The sequence below is a fragment of the Oryx dammah genome, unplaced genomic scaffold, assembly GCF_014754425.2.
Source record: "Oryx dammah isolate SB20612 unplaced genomic scaffold, SCBI_Odam_1.1 HiC_scaffold_27, whole genome shotgun sequence".
In the NCBI taxonomy this organism is placed as follows: Eukaryota; Metazoa; Chordata; class Mammalia; order Artiodactyla; family Bovidae; genus Oryx; species Oryx dammah.
Genome location: NW_024070211.1, coordinates 44420672 through 44439292, shown reverse-complemented (window position 1 = coordinate 44439292; position 18621 = coordinate 44420672). Strand labels below are relative to the sequence as shown.

Below are 18621 nucleotides of genomic sequence, written 5' to 3'. Positions count from 1 at the left end.
GTCCTCGGTGTTCATTAGAGGGACTGATGCTGAAGCTGAAACTCGAATACTTTGGCCACCTGATGCGAAGAGTTGACTCATTGGAAAAGACGCTGGTGCTGGGAGGGATTGAGGGAGGAGGAGAAGGGGAAGACGGAGGAGGAGAAGGGGAAGACAGAGGATGAGATGGCTGGATGACGTCACCGACTCGATGGACGTGAGTCTGAGTGAACTCTGGGAGTTGATGATAGACAGGGAGGCCTGGCATGCTGTGATTCATGGGGTCACAAAAAGTCGGACACGACTGAGTGACTGAACTGAAAATCACTGCAAATGGTGACTGCAGCCATGAAATAAAAAGACACTTACTCCTTGGAAAAAAAGTTATAACCAACCTAGACAGAATATTAAAAAACAGAGACGTTACTTTGCCAACAAAGTTCTGTCTAGTCAAAGCTATGATTTTTCCAGTAGTCATGTATGGATGTGAGAGTTGGAGTATAAAAAAAGCTGAGCACCGAAGAATTGATGCTTTTGAACTGTGGTGTTGCAGAAGACTGTTGAGAGTCCCTTGGACAGCAAGGAAATCCAACCAGTCCATCCTAAAAGAAATCAGTCCTGAATATTCATTGGAAGGACTGATGCTGAACTGAAGCTCCAGTACTTTGGCCACCTGATGCCAAGAACTGACTCATTTGAAAAGACTTTGATGTTGGGAAAGATTGAGGGCAGGAGGAGAAAGGGATGACAGAGCATGAGATGGTTGGATCACCAACTCAATGAACATGAGTTTGAGTAAACTCTGGGAGTTGATGATGGACAGGGATGCCTGGCATGCTGCAGGCCATGGGGTTGCAAAGAGTCGGATACATCTGAGCAACTGAACTGAGGGGTTGGTATATTCTAGCTTATTTTTATGCACAGGCCTCTTTTAGAATATAGTGTCTTTTTGTTTGTGCTGAAATGGCTTCCAAGTATTTCCTGGATGTAACTGGCTTTTTATCAGAATTTCCATCAAAATTTTATATCTTTCTTCTGTTTGATTGACTGTGACTCTATCTGAAGTTATGCTTTTCCAATTGGAGTCAGTTTTCCTCTTAGATTGTACGATGTGAGACCTAAGGGAAGATGAATGAAGTCATCGGTGATCACTTAGTTGAAGAGGTAGCATTTGATCAAGGTTTTAAATTGAAACTGCTAGTGAAGTTTGCTCAGTTGTGTCCAACTCTGTATGACCCCATGGACTATACAGTCCCTGGAATTCTCCAGGCCAGAATACTAGAGTGGGTAGCCTTTCCCTTCTCCAGGGGATCTTCCCAACCCAGGGATTGAACTCAGGTCTCCCACATTGCAGGCAGCTGATTCTTTACCAACTGAGCCCCAAGGGAAGCCCACGAATACTAGAGTGGGTAGCTTATCCCTTCTCTGGCAGATCTTCTTGACCCAGGAATTAAACCAGGGTCTCCTGCTTTGGGGGCAGATTCTTTACCAACTGACCAAGAGGGAAGCCCTAGTATTTTGAATAGTCACAGAGGATGTTCCAGACACACAGACATGACCAAAAGTACAAAGGAAAAGTGATCTTAATATAGATTTACATCATTAATGTCACATTGTACCCTGCTGCTCTGCTTTCATGCATATCTCTGTACTGAATAGCTCCATTTTGCTGTCTAATTTAGTATAATTTTTTGAAGATATTTTGAACAGCAGTTGATGTTGGAATATCAACCGTGCACACACATCTAGTAAAAGAACATCAGCATGAACACCTGCGACTAGGGTTGCACAGGCTATGACAAATATGTCATAACAGCAGCCTTCCTGAGAGCAACTGTAAGATGCATTTTGATTTCAAAGATGCCAATTGTAAAAAAATTACGTTTGAGAATCAGAGAAATATAATATACAAGTGACCTAGCAGTTTTAAAAATGAATGTCTAGAAATAGATAAGAAGATCCCAATAATGATAATTAAAGACCAATAAAAAGGATATGAGTTTAGATAGCTGAAGAGAATTAGAGAGTTGGAAGGAAGATCACAAGAATTCTTTTAGAATATATCCTAGAAAGTCAAGGAGTTGGAAAATATGGAAGACTGAATAATAATATGAGACGATTTAACACATATTTAATTGGTCTCAAAAGAAGAGTAAAGAAAGCATGAAATGAATGTTAGTATTTGAAGAGATTGCAGATGAGAACTTTCCAGGATTGATGAAAGTCTAGTGAAACCCACAGAGAATGATTAAAACAAATTCCATACCAGTATACATCATAGTGAAACCATAGTGATTCTGCAGAAAACCAAAGCAAAAGAAAGAAATCTTAAAAGCTACCAGAGGAAAAAAGAACTGTCTTCAAAGGGATTACAAGTTAACACCTGATTTTTCAATAATGATTGTAAGAAAGGATAATGGATTGATGTCTTTAAAGGAGAGACTAATGTAGAATTTCCAACCAAGTGACATTTCTTCAAAGAGAAAATTGAAATAAAGCCGTTTTCAGCAAAACAAAAGCAGTTCAATTCATCAGGAAAATATAACAATTTTCAGTACTATTGTTGTTTAGTTGCTAAGTCGTATTGGACTGTTTGGGGACCCCATGGACTGTAGCCTGGCTCATCTGTCCATAGGGTTTCCCAGGCAAGAATACTGAAAAGTAAAAAAGTGAAAGTGTTAAGTCCCTTAGTTGTGTCCGACTCTTTGCGACCCCATGGACTATAACCTGCCAGGATCCTCTGTCCACAGGATTCTCTGGGCAAGAATACTGGAGTGGGTTGCCATTTCCTCCTCCAGGGGATTTTCCTACCCAAGGATTGAACCTGGCTCTGCCACACTGCAGGCAAATTCTGTTTTTAAAAATTTATTGATTTTTTAAATTGAAGGATAATTGCTTTACAGAGTTTTGTTGTTTTCTGTCAAACCTCAACATGAATCAGCCTTAGGTATACATACATATATCCCCTCCCTTTTGAACCTCCCTCCCATCTCCCTACCATCCCACCCCTCTAGGTTGGTACAGAGCCCCTATTTGAGTTTCCTGAGCCATACAGCAAGTTCTTGGTGGCTATCTATTTTACATATGGTAATGTAAGTTTCCATGTTACTCTTTCCATACATCTCACCCTCTCCTCCCCTCTCCCCGTGTCCATAAGTCTATGTCTGTTTCTCCATTGCTGCCCTGTAAATAAATTCGTCAGTACCATTTTTCTAGAAAACATATGTATGCATTAGGCGGGCTGAATCTTTACTGTCTAAGCCACCAGGGAAGCAAGAATACTAGAGTGGGTTGCCATTTCCTTCTCCAGGACATCTTCTTGACCCAGGGATTGAACCTGCATGTCTTGCATCTCCTGCATTGCAGGTGGATTCTCTTCCGCTGAGCCACCAGGGAAGCCCAGGAAACTACAACAATTTTAAATCATGTGCACCTCATAACATAGTCTCTAAAACAAGCATTGACAGAATTAGAGAGGAATAAACATATGACAGTCACGATAGGTTTTTTTAAGTTAACATAGGTTTTAGTTTTTAAAAACACATTTTTCTCAGTAATTGATAGAATGAACAGACCCCCCCCCCCCAAAAAAAAATCAGTGAAGATACTGAAGATTTAAACAGTGTATGTTTTATGTTAGTTGCTCAGTCTTGTCCAACTTTTTGGGATCCCATGGACTGTAGCCCACCTGGCTCCTCTGTCTGTGGAATTCTGGCAAGAATACTGAAGTGGGTTGCCATTTCCTTCTCCAGGCGATCTTCCTGACCCAGGGATTGAACCTGGGTCTCCTGCATTACAGGCAGATTCTTTACTGTCTGAGCTACCAGGGATTGAAATAGCAGGGTTGACAAATTAAAAGGGACTTATGTAGAACATTATACCCATACATTCCTTTCAAGCACACATATTTACAAAAATGATGATATGACAAAACTTAAAGCAAGTTTCAGCAAATTTCAGATTATTAAAATAATAGAGTATGTTTTCTAATGAGAATGTAGTTAAGGGAGAAGTGCAGCTAAGGGACAAATTGCAAGAAGATTTTTTAAAAAGTCATACAGTTTAAAACAAAGGTTTGATTAAAGAACAAGAAATAAAGGAAAATTGGAATTTTTGTGGGGGAGTACTAAATGATAAAATTACACATTTAGATCCTTTGGGGAAATACCTATAGCATTACCTGGGAAAACTTGTGGTATAAATGTGTTAGAGAAAAGGCTAAAACGAAATGAACTAGTCATTTGTGGTAGCCATGCCTTCAAGTGGAGAAGGCAATGACACCCCACTCCAGTACCCTTGCCTGGAAAATCCCATGGACGGAGGAGCCTGGTAGGCTGCAGTCCATGGGGTCGCTAAGAGTCAGACACGACTGAGCGACTTCACTTTCACTCTTCACTTTCATGCATTGGAGAAGGAAATGGCACCCCACTCCAGTGTTCTTGCCTGGAGAATCCCAGGGACGGGGGAGCCTGATGGGGTGCTGTCTGTGGGGTCGCACAGAGTCAGACACGACTGAAGCGACTTAGCAGCAGCAGCAGCCTTCAAGATCCCACCTTGTCATATGCATGGCCTTTGACAGTCCTCCTACATTGTATTGGTTTGTCTATGACACATAGAATTTTTTGTTGTTGTTAATTTATTTTCTAACTGAAGGATAACTGCTTTACAGAAATGTGTTGTTTTCTGTCAAACATCAGCATGAATCAGCCATAGGTATACATATGTCCCCTCCTTCTCGAACCTCCCTCACATCTCCCTCCCAGCCCACCCCTCCTCATTGTTACTGAGCCCCTGTTTCAGTTCCCTTAGTCATAAAGCAAATTCCCATTGGCTGTCTACTTTATATATGGTAATGTAAGTTTCCATGTTACTCTTACCCAGTGCGTAGAATTTGGCAAAAGTGATGGTATATCGTTTCTGAAATTAGGAAAGACATTGTTTTTTCTACTGTTTCCATCTCAGTTGCTCTCTTTTCCCTGTATCATTTGCTCTCTGGGAAGCAAGCTGCTGTGTTATAAGCAGCCCTGTGTAGAACCCTATGTGAACAACCAAAACCTGGCCAACCACCACCTGAGTGAAGCTGAAAGTAGTTTCTCCAGCCAGTCCGTCTTTTTGTGACTGCATTCTGGTTTCTGTCTTCATCACAGGTTTGGGAGAAATGCTGAGCCAGAACCACCCAGCTAAGCTGTTTTTCAATTCTTGGCCCTAAAAATCTGGGATAATATCTGTTGTTCAAGCTCCTAAATTTAATTTGTTATGCAGGAATACATTAATATTATAGATAAATTATCCATTTCAAGAAGACAAAGAATAAAATAAGCCCAAAGTAGAGTGAAGGAAATTGTAAGGTTTTTTTAATGTAAAATTATGAACTTTATTTTTATTTTTCAGTTGTTCAGGGAAGTGTACAATTGATAAACATTAAGGAATGATTAATAAAAATTATCCATTATTTAACACCTTGCATGAATAGCATAAACACAGTCTCTATCTGGATATAATTTTAATTAAGAATCTGGAAATGAGATTGAAAGTAAATCAATAATAGCTCTTCATTCTGCAAATCTTTCTAGTAGTCCTGGTGATACCATAGGGGAATTATAAGGTTTATTATAGAAATTACTCAAAATACTGAATCTAGGAAAAGAATATCAGTAGTTCCAACATCACAGAAGAGATAACTAGACATATATCTTCTGAAGGACATATATAACATACCCTGTGTTGTATTTTTTGCCAGAAAATCCCTAAATGTGACAATCTCTAGATTTGCTGCTGCTGCTGCTGCTGCTGCTAAGTCGCTTCAGTTGTGTCCGACTCTACTTCACAGGAAATACAGAGGACTGAGAAACATGTTAAATGACAGTCAGCAAAATCTCTAATGTGAGAAATATTAAATCACAAATGGCGTAGTGTCTTCAGCAAATAGGGAAAAAAGAAATGTAACAGAAACCCATAGGTTTAAAAAAACTGAAAACATATACCAACAAATTGCAATTTATGGACTTTCTTTGGGTCCTGACTTTATCAGACAGTTTAAGAAAGGCATTTCTGAGCAAGTTAGGAAAATCTGAACATCAACGGATGTTAAAGGGCTACTAATTTTTTCAGATTGATAGTATTGTCATATTTTAAATGATGTATTTTATGGTTATGTATGGAAGTATTTGTGGTTGAAATATAATGTCTGGATTTGCTTAAATGTAATTCATTAGAGGATGGGGATATAGGTGAAATATATGTGTGTATCTAAAAGTTTATAAAACTTAAAAGAATATGTGTTTGTGCCTTGTGCTCAGTCATGTCCAACTCTTTGCACTGCATGGACTATAACCTGCCAGGCTTCTCTGTTGATGGGATTTTCCAGGCAAGAATACTGGAGTGGGTTGCCATATCCTTCTCCAGGGGACTCTCCCCACCCAGGGATTGAACCCGTGTCTCTTGCATTGTTGGTGGATTCTTTAACCACTGAGCCATCAGGGAAGCTTGAAAGAATATTAAAACCCAAATATCATTATGTGGAGAAAGGAAGGTGTTCCCTCTATTCTTACCTGTAACTCTATCCCATAAAGACTTGGTGAAATTCCATGGCTCTCATAATCCTATTACTACTAAAGCCTCCCAGCAGTGGAGTGGATGTTATGAAAAGGTAAAAATTTCTCATGCTTGAATGTAATTTAAGTCATCACATTCAGCTAGTGGTCACTGCATTGGACAGTACATCTCTAAGTGTTTAGACGTCATCCTCTGGTAATGAGGAGTCTTTGAATGTATTTGAGCAGAAGAGAAGATTATATTTAAATTGAACAAATCCCGTTAGTAGCTGTGTGTCACTGGGAGGAATTGAAACTACAGAGACCTGTGGGGAGCTATATAACAGTCCAAAATGAACGATTATTTTAATGGCAGATGATTGGATGGATATTTGAGTATAAAATCAATAAAATTGATTTTCAGTTATTTTATAATTGCTTATTTTATGACATTGGATAATGACCAACTTGATAGCAGAATCTGTGTCTTAATAATGATAGCCGACATGTCTTGAGCATTTGCTAAATATCAGGTATTGCCAAATGCCTTACATGTATTATCTCATTTGGTGCTTTCAACAGTGCTGTAAGGAGAGTATTATCTTCATTTTATAAATCCAGAACAGATCAGAGAAATGAAGTTACCTGCCCAAAGTCACACAGATAGTAAATGCAAACAGATGTGAAAGGAAAAGAATACAATTAAGATCATATGGCCCTGGGGATCATGAAATATTTAAGTATGCATATGGGTAGCTTAGAACATTCTTGTTTGGGAGTGTTACCTAATTTAGGCACATAATAGGTTATAAAAATAACTATACTTAGCCTATACTATGTGCTAGGCATTGTTCTAAGCTGTTGACACTTACTAGGTTATTTCATTTTCACAACCCTGTAAAGAAAGGTGCTATGATTATCTTCATTTTTACAGAAGAAACTTGTGCATACAGAGTAACTTGTTCAGGAAAGTGCAGAGCGGGGATTAGTGTCCATTTGATTTGACTCAGTGCTTCTGTAGTACTTTGTGTTTTGTGTTAATAAATATTGTGCAACTGGGGAGATAGACCCTACTGTATTATTTTATTGTACCACACTCTCATAACCATGAAAATGCCTAAGCTTGAGATTTAATTGTTTCTGGATGTGTGGACTTTTTTCCTTTTATGACCTTTGGCAGTTAAGTATAGATCATTTTAAGGGTTTTCTCAGGCTGTGTCGGATGTGGCTTTTTTATGTGTTAAAGTTGTTTATGCACTTGAGTGTACTGATCCTGACTCAGTTCCTCTTTTCCTCTTTTTGCTCACAAAGCCAAAGCTCCATTTTATTCCTGCTCACAATTCAAAAATAGTGTAGTGTAGTGGAGAGGACACAGTTGGATTCATATATCTTTGCATTTTAATCCCTGCACTGTCAATGACTAGCTGTATGACTGTGGATAAGTTATATATCCTTAGAACTTTGCTTTTCTAACCTGTAAAATGAAAAAAATGAAACCCTTTCTCAGTGGTTATAAGGAGTAAATGGGATGATGTATACTTTTAAAATAGCTGCTGTAGTACTTGGTGGGTTTCCCTGGTTGGTCAGTGGTAAAGAAGCTGCCTGCCAATGCAGGAGACTCAGGTGCCGTTGGAGAAGGAAATGACCACCCACTCTAGTATTTGCCTAGGAATCCGATGGATAGAGGAGCCTGGTGGGATACAGTGAATTGGGTAGCAGACAGTCGAATACAGCTTAGTGACTAAATGACAACAATAGTACTTGGTACATTGCAGAATCTGAAAAGACTGTAACTGCTTCACTTCTTATTAAGTAAAACATTTCCAGGTTTAAATACCATTTCTTTCCTTATAGTTAGTTCTTCAACTTCTTAAGAGAACTCTGTACTTAGCAAACACTTGATAGCCCTGACTTTCAGACTTTGAACTAGATACTGTAGAGTTTCTAAATAATCTATAAGGAGAAATACATTAATTCTTTATGGCATTATGAGCTGTTTTGTGTTGAACTTTTACACACTTTATTAAAACTGCTCTATTAAGAAGGAACTTCTTAATAGAGGCAAACTCCAGCTACTTGTATTTCTGGAGTCTTATCCTGAATGTATGAATGAATGGATGTTGTGCTGATTGGAAATGAAAAAGAACAATTAATGAAATCCTTGAGAAACTTTCTCACAAGAGGTAGTTCTTTCTCTGAAATATTCCCATCGTCTCAGTGATGATGTGGATTATAACAATTTATGATCTGATTTTGGAACAGTGTATTAATAGAAAAAACAAATACACAAAAGGTCAGCTGTCTGCATATTCTGGGAACATTCTTTTTAGGAATTCTCATTTGTATATACTGCTTTTATTTTAGGGAAATAAATTACTTGAGTTCTTGTTATCCAAGAGCAGTGCCTAACCAATGATAAGTAAGACTCCTGAGGGTCATGTTGAAATTGACTGGAGTAAAAAAGTGTTAAGAACATGAAGGAAACATTTTGAACATCATTTTTAATGATGCAATTTATATTTAAAATAATTTATGAAGAATCATGGTTTTTTTTCAAATCATCTTTGAGATATAACTTAGCACAAAATGCACAGATTTTGTGTCAAATTTGATGAGTTTTGGTATGGCAAACATTTGTGTAACTACTGCCTAATAAAACAAATAGAAAATTTCTATTACCTGGAAAGATTTCCTCTGTGCCCTTGTGTAGTCAGTCCTCTGAAAGACAGTGATCTAATTTCTGTCACCATAGGCTGCTCTATAACTTTTATAATTGAAATCACAATTTCAGTATGCTTTAATGCCTGGCATGTTGCTCACCATGTTTTTGAAATTTCTAACTGTTGTCATATCAGTAGTTTATTCATTGTTATTGCAAGCTAGCATTCCATTGTGTGACTATACCACAATTTATCAGTTAACCTGTTGATGGAATTTTGGTTTATTCCCAGCTTAGGGCTATTAAAAATAAATCTTCTATGAACATTTTGGTACAAGTGTTTTTTGTTTTTGTTTCTGTTTTCTCTTGAGAAGAATGACTGGGCCATGTGGTAAATTTATGTTTAAAAGAAACTGTTAAACTATTTTCCAAGTGATTGTACATTTTATACTTCCACCAGAAATGTGAGTTCCAGTTATTCCACATTTTTACCAATACTTGATATGGACAGTCTTTTAAATTTTAGCCTTTCTAGTGGGTGTGTGATGGTATTCCATTTCATTTTAATTTGCATTTCCCTGGATAACTAGTGATATTGTAGATGTTTTTGCATGCTACTTGGTCATTTGTATATTTTCTTTTGTGAAACATCTGAACCTTTTGCCCGTCTTTAAATTGAGTTGTCCTTTTTACATTGATTCATCGAAGTTCTTTTTATATTCTTGGTACAAATCTTTTGTCACATATATGTACTGAGAATATTTTCAGCTGATATATGGCTTGCCTTCTCCTTTTCTTAATGGTGTGTTCTCATAAACAGAAGTTTTAAATTTTGAATAAGAGCAATTATTATTTTTTTCTTTTTTTGGTTTGTGATTTTTGTGTCCAAGCTGAAAGATCTTTGTGTGCCCCAAAGTTGCAAAGGTATTCTCCTATATTTTCTTTTAGAAGATCTTTTAGTTTTTATGTTTAGGTTAATGACCCAGCTCCAATTTTATTTTATTTATGTTTTTGATATTTTTCATTAATTCACTGGGCAAGTATTGGTTGAGTGCCAAGAACTGTTTCAGGCACTTGGTATCCATTAGTATACAGAATAGTCACTTGTGGTGAGCCTTTAGATAGGCCCTATGATTGTGAAGTCCACAGTCTGGGGGAACTGACAGGTAATGAATAAATTCTAGAGTGTGTGAGGTGAGAAAGCACCATGAAATGGGACAACAGAATAGGGTATAAGGTAAATGTTGGCTTGTAAGGCTTGTAATTTTAGGAGAATATGGTCAGAAGGGGTATGTTGCTAAGGGGTATGTTTTAAGAAAGGGTAGTAAAATTTGGCTTCGTTGAGAATAAGCCATTTAAAGAATGACTTGAAGAAGATGCAGGGGTTAGCCATTCAGCTATTGGGAGAAGAATGTTCTAGATAGAGAAAACAGCCATTGCAAAGGCCTCAGATGGGAACATGTCTGGCTTGTCCCAGTAACAGTCAGGAAGCCAGTATAGTACAAGGTGATAGTGGGTAAGATCACAGAGTTAGAAGAGGGCAAATTGTGTAGAATCTTACAGAATATTGTTAAGACGGTAGCTCTTTGTGTGAGTCACATGGGATCATTTTACTTAATACACATTTTAAAACAGCTCCTATGTCTTCCTGAGTATCATTTAGAGATTTTGTATTATTACTTCTTTAGATTATCAGTTTATATTTGCTCAATAGGAGTTAAAAGGTTTTTTTAAAAAGACTCCTGACATACTTAATATTATGATGATTTTCTTATTTCAGAAAGATCCAGATTACCTAAAGCTGTGGTTGGACAGTTTTGTTTCTAGCTATGAACAATTCCTAGATGTTGACTTTGAAAAGCTGCCTACCAGGTATGTAGAAACAGTTTCCTACCCTTGGGTGAATTTGTTAATTCTTGTCATAAAAACCTCATTGATGACATATTAAAAGGATGCCAATTACATGACACACATGCCCCTCCTGCATAACCCTGCTTTCCCAGCAGACATTTCTGATTGATCACAGTCATCTTTCTTGCTTCCTCTTCTTTGCTTTGTTAAGACACTGGCAACTGAGTGTCCTGCAGTTCGTTTCAGTTCTGATATTACCCAGAGTTAGAGCTATATGCCATGAGTTAAGGGCAAAGTTCTCTGCGAGACTGTCCTCACTTCAGTCATTATTAGCAAGTCTACGGAGAAGGCAGTGGCACCTCACTCCAGTACTTTTGCCTTGAAAATCCCATGGATGGAGGAGCCTGGTGGGCTACAGTCCATGGGGTCGCACAGAGTCAGACACGACTGAGTGACTTCACTTTCAGTTTTCACTTTCATGCATTAGAGAAGGAAATGGCAACCCACTCCAGTGTTCTTGCCTGGAGAATCCCAGGGATGGGGGAGCCTGACGGACATGACTGAAGCGACTTGGCAGCAGCAGCAGCAGGGAGACCTTGACACTTCTCACCAACAAGCTATACATTTGGAGGTTGTCATGACTCCCTCACGTTCAGTAGTTTGCTACAATGACTTAGAAATCTCACTGAAAGTCCTATATTTAGGATTACAGTATTATTATGAAGGATACACATAGGAACAGGGCTAGGGTCTGGGAGGGCCTGGATGCAGGGCTTCTTGCTGTCTCCCTGTGGGGTCAGGGTGTGTTGCTCTCCCTGAACATCAGTATGTTCAAAGAAGGAAGCTCTTTGAGCTTTGGTTTTCCAGTTTTGTTGGGTCTTATTACATCATTGACTGTTCGATCGACCTTAGTCTGTACTTCCTCTCCCCTCTCAGAAAGTTGTGGGGGTGAGTCATTCAGATACGACCAGCCTATTTTTTGAAACTATCTAAGGGTCGACCATGTGGCACTCCATTCATTTGCCTAAAATTTCTTTGTTACATGACAGGCATTGTAGTTGAAACTTATTTTTCCTGGCCTATAGTAGGGCCCTGGAAAACACCTTGGAGTAGGTCAAGTTTTCAGATTTTTAAAAATTGGATTTGAAAATCATAAAATAGGGGAAAAATTAAAATCTTGGAGAAATGTATAAGGGAAAGTACAAATATTTTCTCCCATTCCTCTGCCTGCCACCATTTCCAGAGTCTCACAGTTCCCAGGCCCACTTCCTTGATAAACTTTGTATTGTATCTCAAGTCATCTTGTGGACCTAATCCTTGTTAGGCAGGAGAGGTTAGGTTGGCTGTGGTTAAGGAACAAAAGGAACTCAATTTGTAGAGATGTATTGAGAGGGGAGGGGAGAAATGGCTGGTGGTTGATGATGGAAAAGAGTATCTGGAGAATTGGGACTTCCCTCGTGGTTCTAGCTTCCCAGGTGGCACAGTGGTAAAGAAGCTGCCGGCCAACGCAAGAGCTGCAGGAGATGGAGTTCCATACCCGGGTCGGAAGGTCCCCTGGACTCCAGCATTCTTGTCCGGAAAATTCCATGGATAGAGGAGCCTGGTGGGCTGCAGTCCACGGGGTTGCAAAGAGTTAGACGTGAGTGGGCAGGCTGGTGGTTTAGTGGTTAAGGCCCCATGCTTCCACTGAAGGTGGTGGGGGGTGTGATCCTTAGTTTCCAGGGAACAAAGATCCTGCATGACCTGCTGTGCAATCCCGCCATCTCCCCCCAAAAAAAGAGAATCTGCAAAATTAAAAATCTTCAGAAAGGAAAATGTTTGCAGATTGGAGGTAGAGGTAGGCACTGAGAGTGTACACCAGGTGAGTTGAATTTGGAGAATCAATTTGGAGCCAGATCATGACGTGCCATGAATGCACTCCTCACGGACTTTGATTTTTTGTTATAGAAGATACAAGACTCTAGTCAAGGAATTTTTTGTGTAAGAGTATCATGATCAAGGTTTTTTTTTTTTTTTTTTTTTTTTTAAAGTTATTTAGGTGGCATTATGGAGGTTGGATTGGGAAGGGTTGAGATTGAAGGCAAAAAGCCCCATTAAGAGGTGATTGTAATACTTCAGAGAAAGAAGATCATTTGAGTTTTTGGACCAGAGCATTGAACTTAAGAAATGATGTGGTTATGCTCAAAAAGCACAAGTGCTTTATTGTTTATAAATGCAATTTCAGAGTTCTTCCACATTAGATTATTTGTTACAAGTTTATAAAGGCTGAAAAATCAGTATTAAATTTTAACTCAAAATAAGATTATGTATTATTGATTTCTACTCATAAAAGAGTATTCTTTTAGTTTGTATTGAGTACATGCATGCATTCTCACTCAGTTGTGTCCAACCCTTTACGACCCCATGGACTGTAGCCTGCCAGGCTCCTCTGTCCATGGGATTTTCCAGGCAAGAATACTGGAGTGAATTGGTATTTCTTTCTCCATGAGATCATCCCAACCCAGGGATCGAACCTGGGTCTCCTTCATTGCAAGCAGATTCTTTACCATCTGAGCCATCAGGGAAATGAACCACCATTTATACTTAGAAGTGCTTTTATTATAAAAACTTACAGCTCACTTTAAATCATGAATGTAAGAGTTTTTATGGAGTCAGGATTGTGGCCTTTGAATGCTTGGTGTTTTGTAAGATGCACTTGTTATCATCCATCTGTTATAAACTCCTGTCTTCGGAGTTTATTTCTAAAAACAGTACATAGAGTTATATTGCCACTCCATTTAAAGTAAGATGAAGAATGCCGATAGCGTTTTTACTTGTGACTTAGTTTGTTTATTTAAAATTATTTTTCATATCTTTGTCAGAATATGGATTTAGATTTTGCTAGTAGTAAATTTTCCATTTTTCAAGTGAATAGTATATGTCAGATGTATAAAATTAGTCGTCATCTTAAAGCAGCTCACAGATAATCCTCATTTAAAGTATACTGACTTTATAAAATTTCTGTGTTAGAGAATTCATAATACAAAGCAAGGGTTGCTTTTACCAGATTACAAAACCTTGAAATTTAAGCTGGACTTTTTCCTGTGTTAGAACAATTGGCAGCTGTTTACAGGAGACATTGAGTAGGCGAACAGAGGAGTGGAAAAGATTTCTGGAGTTTGAGAAATTTCAGCAAAAGGAGCTTAGAATTTTGGCAATGAAGTCTTAGAGGTGGGAACATACTTCTAAATTCTGAAATCTTTATCACATTAGGCCAAAAATTCCAATTTGAACTATAAACCATGTTCTAACTAATTTTATGAATGTCAGTTAAGAAAAAAGATTACTCTTTTAGAAGCTGGTATTTTTTTCTGCCTAGGAAAATAAAAACATATGTAAATAGAAAAAGGGACAACTAAGGACAAAGGAACAAGTTTTAAATAACTAGAACGAAATATTGGGAAAGCTGATGTCTTCTTTCTTGCTGACTTACATTTTTGGAAAAGTGAGGAGGAATAGTTTTGCCTAGTCCTGAAAATCAGTTTTATTTAAATATTTGTTATTTTTAGTTGCTCTGTTTTTTCTAATCACCTTTTTTAGCTCTTCAGAAAAAATTAAATATAAAAATGAGTGTTTCTTTTGCCATCTGTAAATAAGAGAGAATTAAAGAATCCAAAGTTGCAAGTGAAATGATGCCCAGACTAAAATGAAGCATATTTTATAACATAGTTGTAGAATTAGGCAACCTTGGTAGTCTGCTTTGTGACTTGTATTTATTTTATAAAACACTTTATTAATTTATGTAATAGGGTGGTTCAGGAAGAGGCTAATATTTATCATGTGTGTTTATGTGACTGCTGCTGAGGTGCTTCAGATTTTTCTGTCTACAATGAATACCTTTTACTCAGTGTAAAAATAGTACTAATACTTCATGTTAAGCACTTTCTGAAAAAGAGACCATTATAAAGTATAATTGTCATTCTTCACAGTGATTCTTTATGATTTGAGCATTTTCCTAATAGAGATAGGAAAATTAGTATAGTGACTTATGAAAAGATTCTTAGGCTTTAGAAATGTGTATTTAAAATGTATTACATTTTTAGAGTTCTTCACCTGTTTTAAAGTGGAAAATGCACATTGACTACTTGGTTTCAGAGCCCAGTGAAATAGGGCAGATATCTGATATTACAGTTTCATAGAGATATTACAGTTTCAGAGATGAGATTAAATGGATATGTTACAGAGGTGAAATTTAGCATTCAGGCTTCTGAGACTGAATCTAGGGGATTTTAATGTGAGAGCCACGTGCAAGGAGTCACTTATATCTGGTGTTGGTTTTTGCCCTGTAGAACCAAATAGTTTTACACAGAAACCACTTGTCACAAAATATTGATATATCACTTTAAAAGAGTCTTCTGTTGATGTTTGTGCTTGGAGTTCTACATTCATCTCTTTCTCCTTTCCTTTTGCTAGTTACCTTCTCTCCCTCTTCTGATCAGATGGCTTAGGGGGCCTATAGGTAGGTGAATATTGTTTATTTAGTGAAGCAGTTAACAGATATTAAACTAGTTATGGGTACTTCTTTTATATTTGCTAGTTACTGTTTCTTTTTGTATTGGTATAGATACATTTTATTTCTAAGTAATAGAAGGTGAACTAATATATTTTAAGTATATTCTTTAAAAGTAGCACAGTTGAAAATACTATATAGCATCTTTTTTTCTCTTTTCAGTAAGCCTCCTCTGAAGTGTTACTAATCACTCTGCTCTAATAATCTTTTAAAATATCACTAATCATTTGGTGATACCTTGCAGAGAGGAGGCACAGAATTTGTGACCTAGAGGAGCTTCTTTAGGACTTGAACTGAAAATATAGTTCCTTTAAAGTGCCAGAGATTTTCATCCTGTATTTAAACACTCTTCTTATTTTGTTCGCTTTCTGTTGTAGGGTGGATGATGTGCCTCCCGGAATATCTCTGCTTCCTGATAATATTCTGCAGGTTCTGAGGATCCAGCTTCTACAGTGTGTTCAAAAAATGGCTGATGGGTTAGAGGAAGAACAGCAAGCCTTGTCAATTTTGTTTGTCAAGTTCTTCATTATTCTTTGCAGGTATCTGGTGCAAATAAACTAGTTATCTGTTTTAAATAATAGCGAACTAATAATGGCATTTATTGGTTATTAATGATGTTTGTTGTCCGTGTGGTTAATAGCAAACTAATAATGGCATTTATTGGTTGTTAATGATGTTTGTTGTTTATGTGGAGCTCTTAAGGATGAGTGCAGCTTTTGAAGTAGGCTTGTAGTTTGTTATTATATTGGAAAGCCTTTTAGTATACCTACGTAGAGATATTCAGCCAAGATAAAAGAATAAGTGCTTCAGAGTTAAGACAATGACAAGAGCTGTTACTTAAAAATTTATTGCACTTGTATTTTCTCTATGGTCCTCACCTGTAAACATGTACATACACATTTTTATACTGTGCATTGCCATTTGCAAAATGTATTTTTCTAGTCTTTCACTTTATAATTTAACCAAAGAAAGTATAATTATTCCATAGCTTTTATTTCCAGATTTATAGATGATTGGGTCTTTGGTACTTAAATTTGGTGTGTATAAGTAACAATTGGGAAGCTTACTAGAAATGCAGAGTTTGAGCCTTCTGTATGGAAATTTGGATCTAAAAGAGCTCATGCATTCTGATTTTCACCTATTCCACGTTAATCTGCATATAAAAATTTGAGAGCCATTGGGTTAGGAACATCATATGCTTCTTAAAATCTGTCTTCTTGTTCTTAGAGGAAAAACTTTTAGTCTTTTACCATTAGTTTGATATTTGCTGTGAAATTATATATAGATTTTATTAAGTCGAGACAGTTTCCTTCTATTCTTAATTTGCTGAGTGTTGTTCTCGGGAAAGATTGTTGAATTTTCTCAAATGCTTTTTGTGCAGTTAAAATGCTTTTTAACTGAGATGATCATGTGGATTTTTTCCCTTTCTTCTGTTGATGAAGCATATTACATTGGTCAGGTTTCATATGTTGAACCATCCTTTCATTTCAGGAATGAATTCCACTTAGTCATGGTATGTAATCCTTTTAATATGCTGTTGAATTCTCCTTACTGGCATTTTGTTGAAGATCTCTGCATTAATGTTTATAGGGATTTTGGTCTGTAGTTTTCTTGGAATCTCTTGTCTGATTTGGTATCATGGTAATACTGGCATCATATAATGATTTATAAAGTGTTTCTTCTTCTTTTTGGAAAGACGTGAGAAGGATTGGCATCGGTTCTTTAAATGTTTTGTAGAATTTGCTAGTGAAAACATCAGGTCTAGGGCTGCTTTGTTGAGAGAGTTTTGACTGCTGATTCAGTATCCTTATTAGTTGAAGATCTGTTCAGGTTATTTATTTCATCATGGTTTAGTTTTAGGAGGTTTTGTGTTTCTAGGAGTTTCTCCATTTCATCTATGTTATTAAATATGTTGTACAGTTCTTCATAATACTGTAATAATTCTTTTTATTTCTTTATAATCAGTACTATGTATCTTTTTATTTCTTTATAATCAGTCATGTCCAACTCTTTGTGACCCCATGGACTGTAGCCCACCAGATTTCTCCATCCATGGGATTTTCTAGGCAAAGTACTGGAGTGGGTTACCATTTCCTCTCCAGGGGATCTTCCTGAACCAGGGATAGAACCCGGGTCTCCCGCATTGCGGGCAGACACTTTACCATCTGAGCCACCAGGGAATCCCAATTGGAGAAGGGAATGGCAAACCACTTGAGTATTCCTGCCTTGAGAACCCCATGAACAGTATGAAAAGGCAAAAAGATAGGACACTGAAAGATGAACTCCCCAGGTCGTTAGGTGCCCAATATGCTACTGGAGATCAGTGGAGAAATAACTCCAGAAAAAATGAAGAGATGGAGCCAAAGCAAAAACAACACCCAGTTGTGGATGTGACTTGTGATGGAAGCAAGGTCCAGTGCTGTAAAGAGCAATATTACATAGGAACCTGGAATGTTAGGTCCATGAATCAAGGCAAATTGGAAGCGATCAAACAGGAGATGGCAAGAGTGAATGTCGACATTCCAGGAATCAGCAAACTAAAATGGACTGGAATGGGTGAATTTAACTCAGATGACCATTATATCTACTACTGTGGGCAAGAATCTCTTAGAAGAAATGGAGGAGCCCTCATAGTCAACAAAAGAGTCCAAAATGCAGTACTTGGATGCAATCTCAAAAATGACAGAATGGTCTCTGTTTGTTTCCAAGACAAACCATTCAGTATCACGGAAATCCAAGAAAAGCAAGAGTTCCAGAAAAACATCTGTTTCTGCTTTATTGACTATGCCAAAGCCTTTGACTGTGTGGATCACAATAAACTGTCTAAAATTCTGAGAGAGATGGGAATACCAGACCACCTGACCTGCCTCTTGAGAAATCTGAATGCAGGTCAGGAAGCAACTGTTAAAACGACATGGAACAACAGACTGGTTCCAAATAGGAAAAGGAGTATGTCAAGGCTGTGTATTGTCACCGTGCTTATTTAACTTATATGCAGAGTACATCATGAGAAACGCTGGGCTGGAAGAAGCACAAGCTAGAATTAAGGT

At 37.5% G+C, this 18621-nt stretch overlaps 1 protein-coding gene across 7 annotated transcripts in view; it reads left to right on the top strand.

Annotated features, from left to right (window-relative positions):
- The window catches only part of NBEAL1 (neurobeachin like 1), a 164060-nt gene that overhangs the window by 18083 nt on the left and 127356 nt on the right, over positions 1-18621 (top strand). For all 7 annotated transcript variants that reach the window (XM_040228771.1, XM_040228768.1, XM_040228765.1 and 4 more), the window contains 2 exons: positions 10952-11043; positions 15949-16110. In XM_040228771.1, the coding sequence (XP_040084705.1) occupies positions 10952-11043; positions 15949-16110 (254 nt within the window). The remainder of the gene's footprint in view (positions 1-10951; positions 11044-15948; positions 16111-18621) is intronic.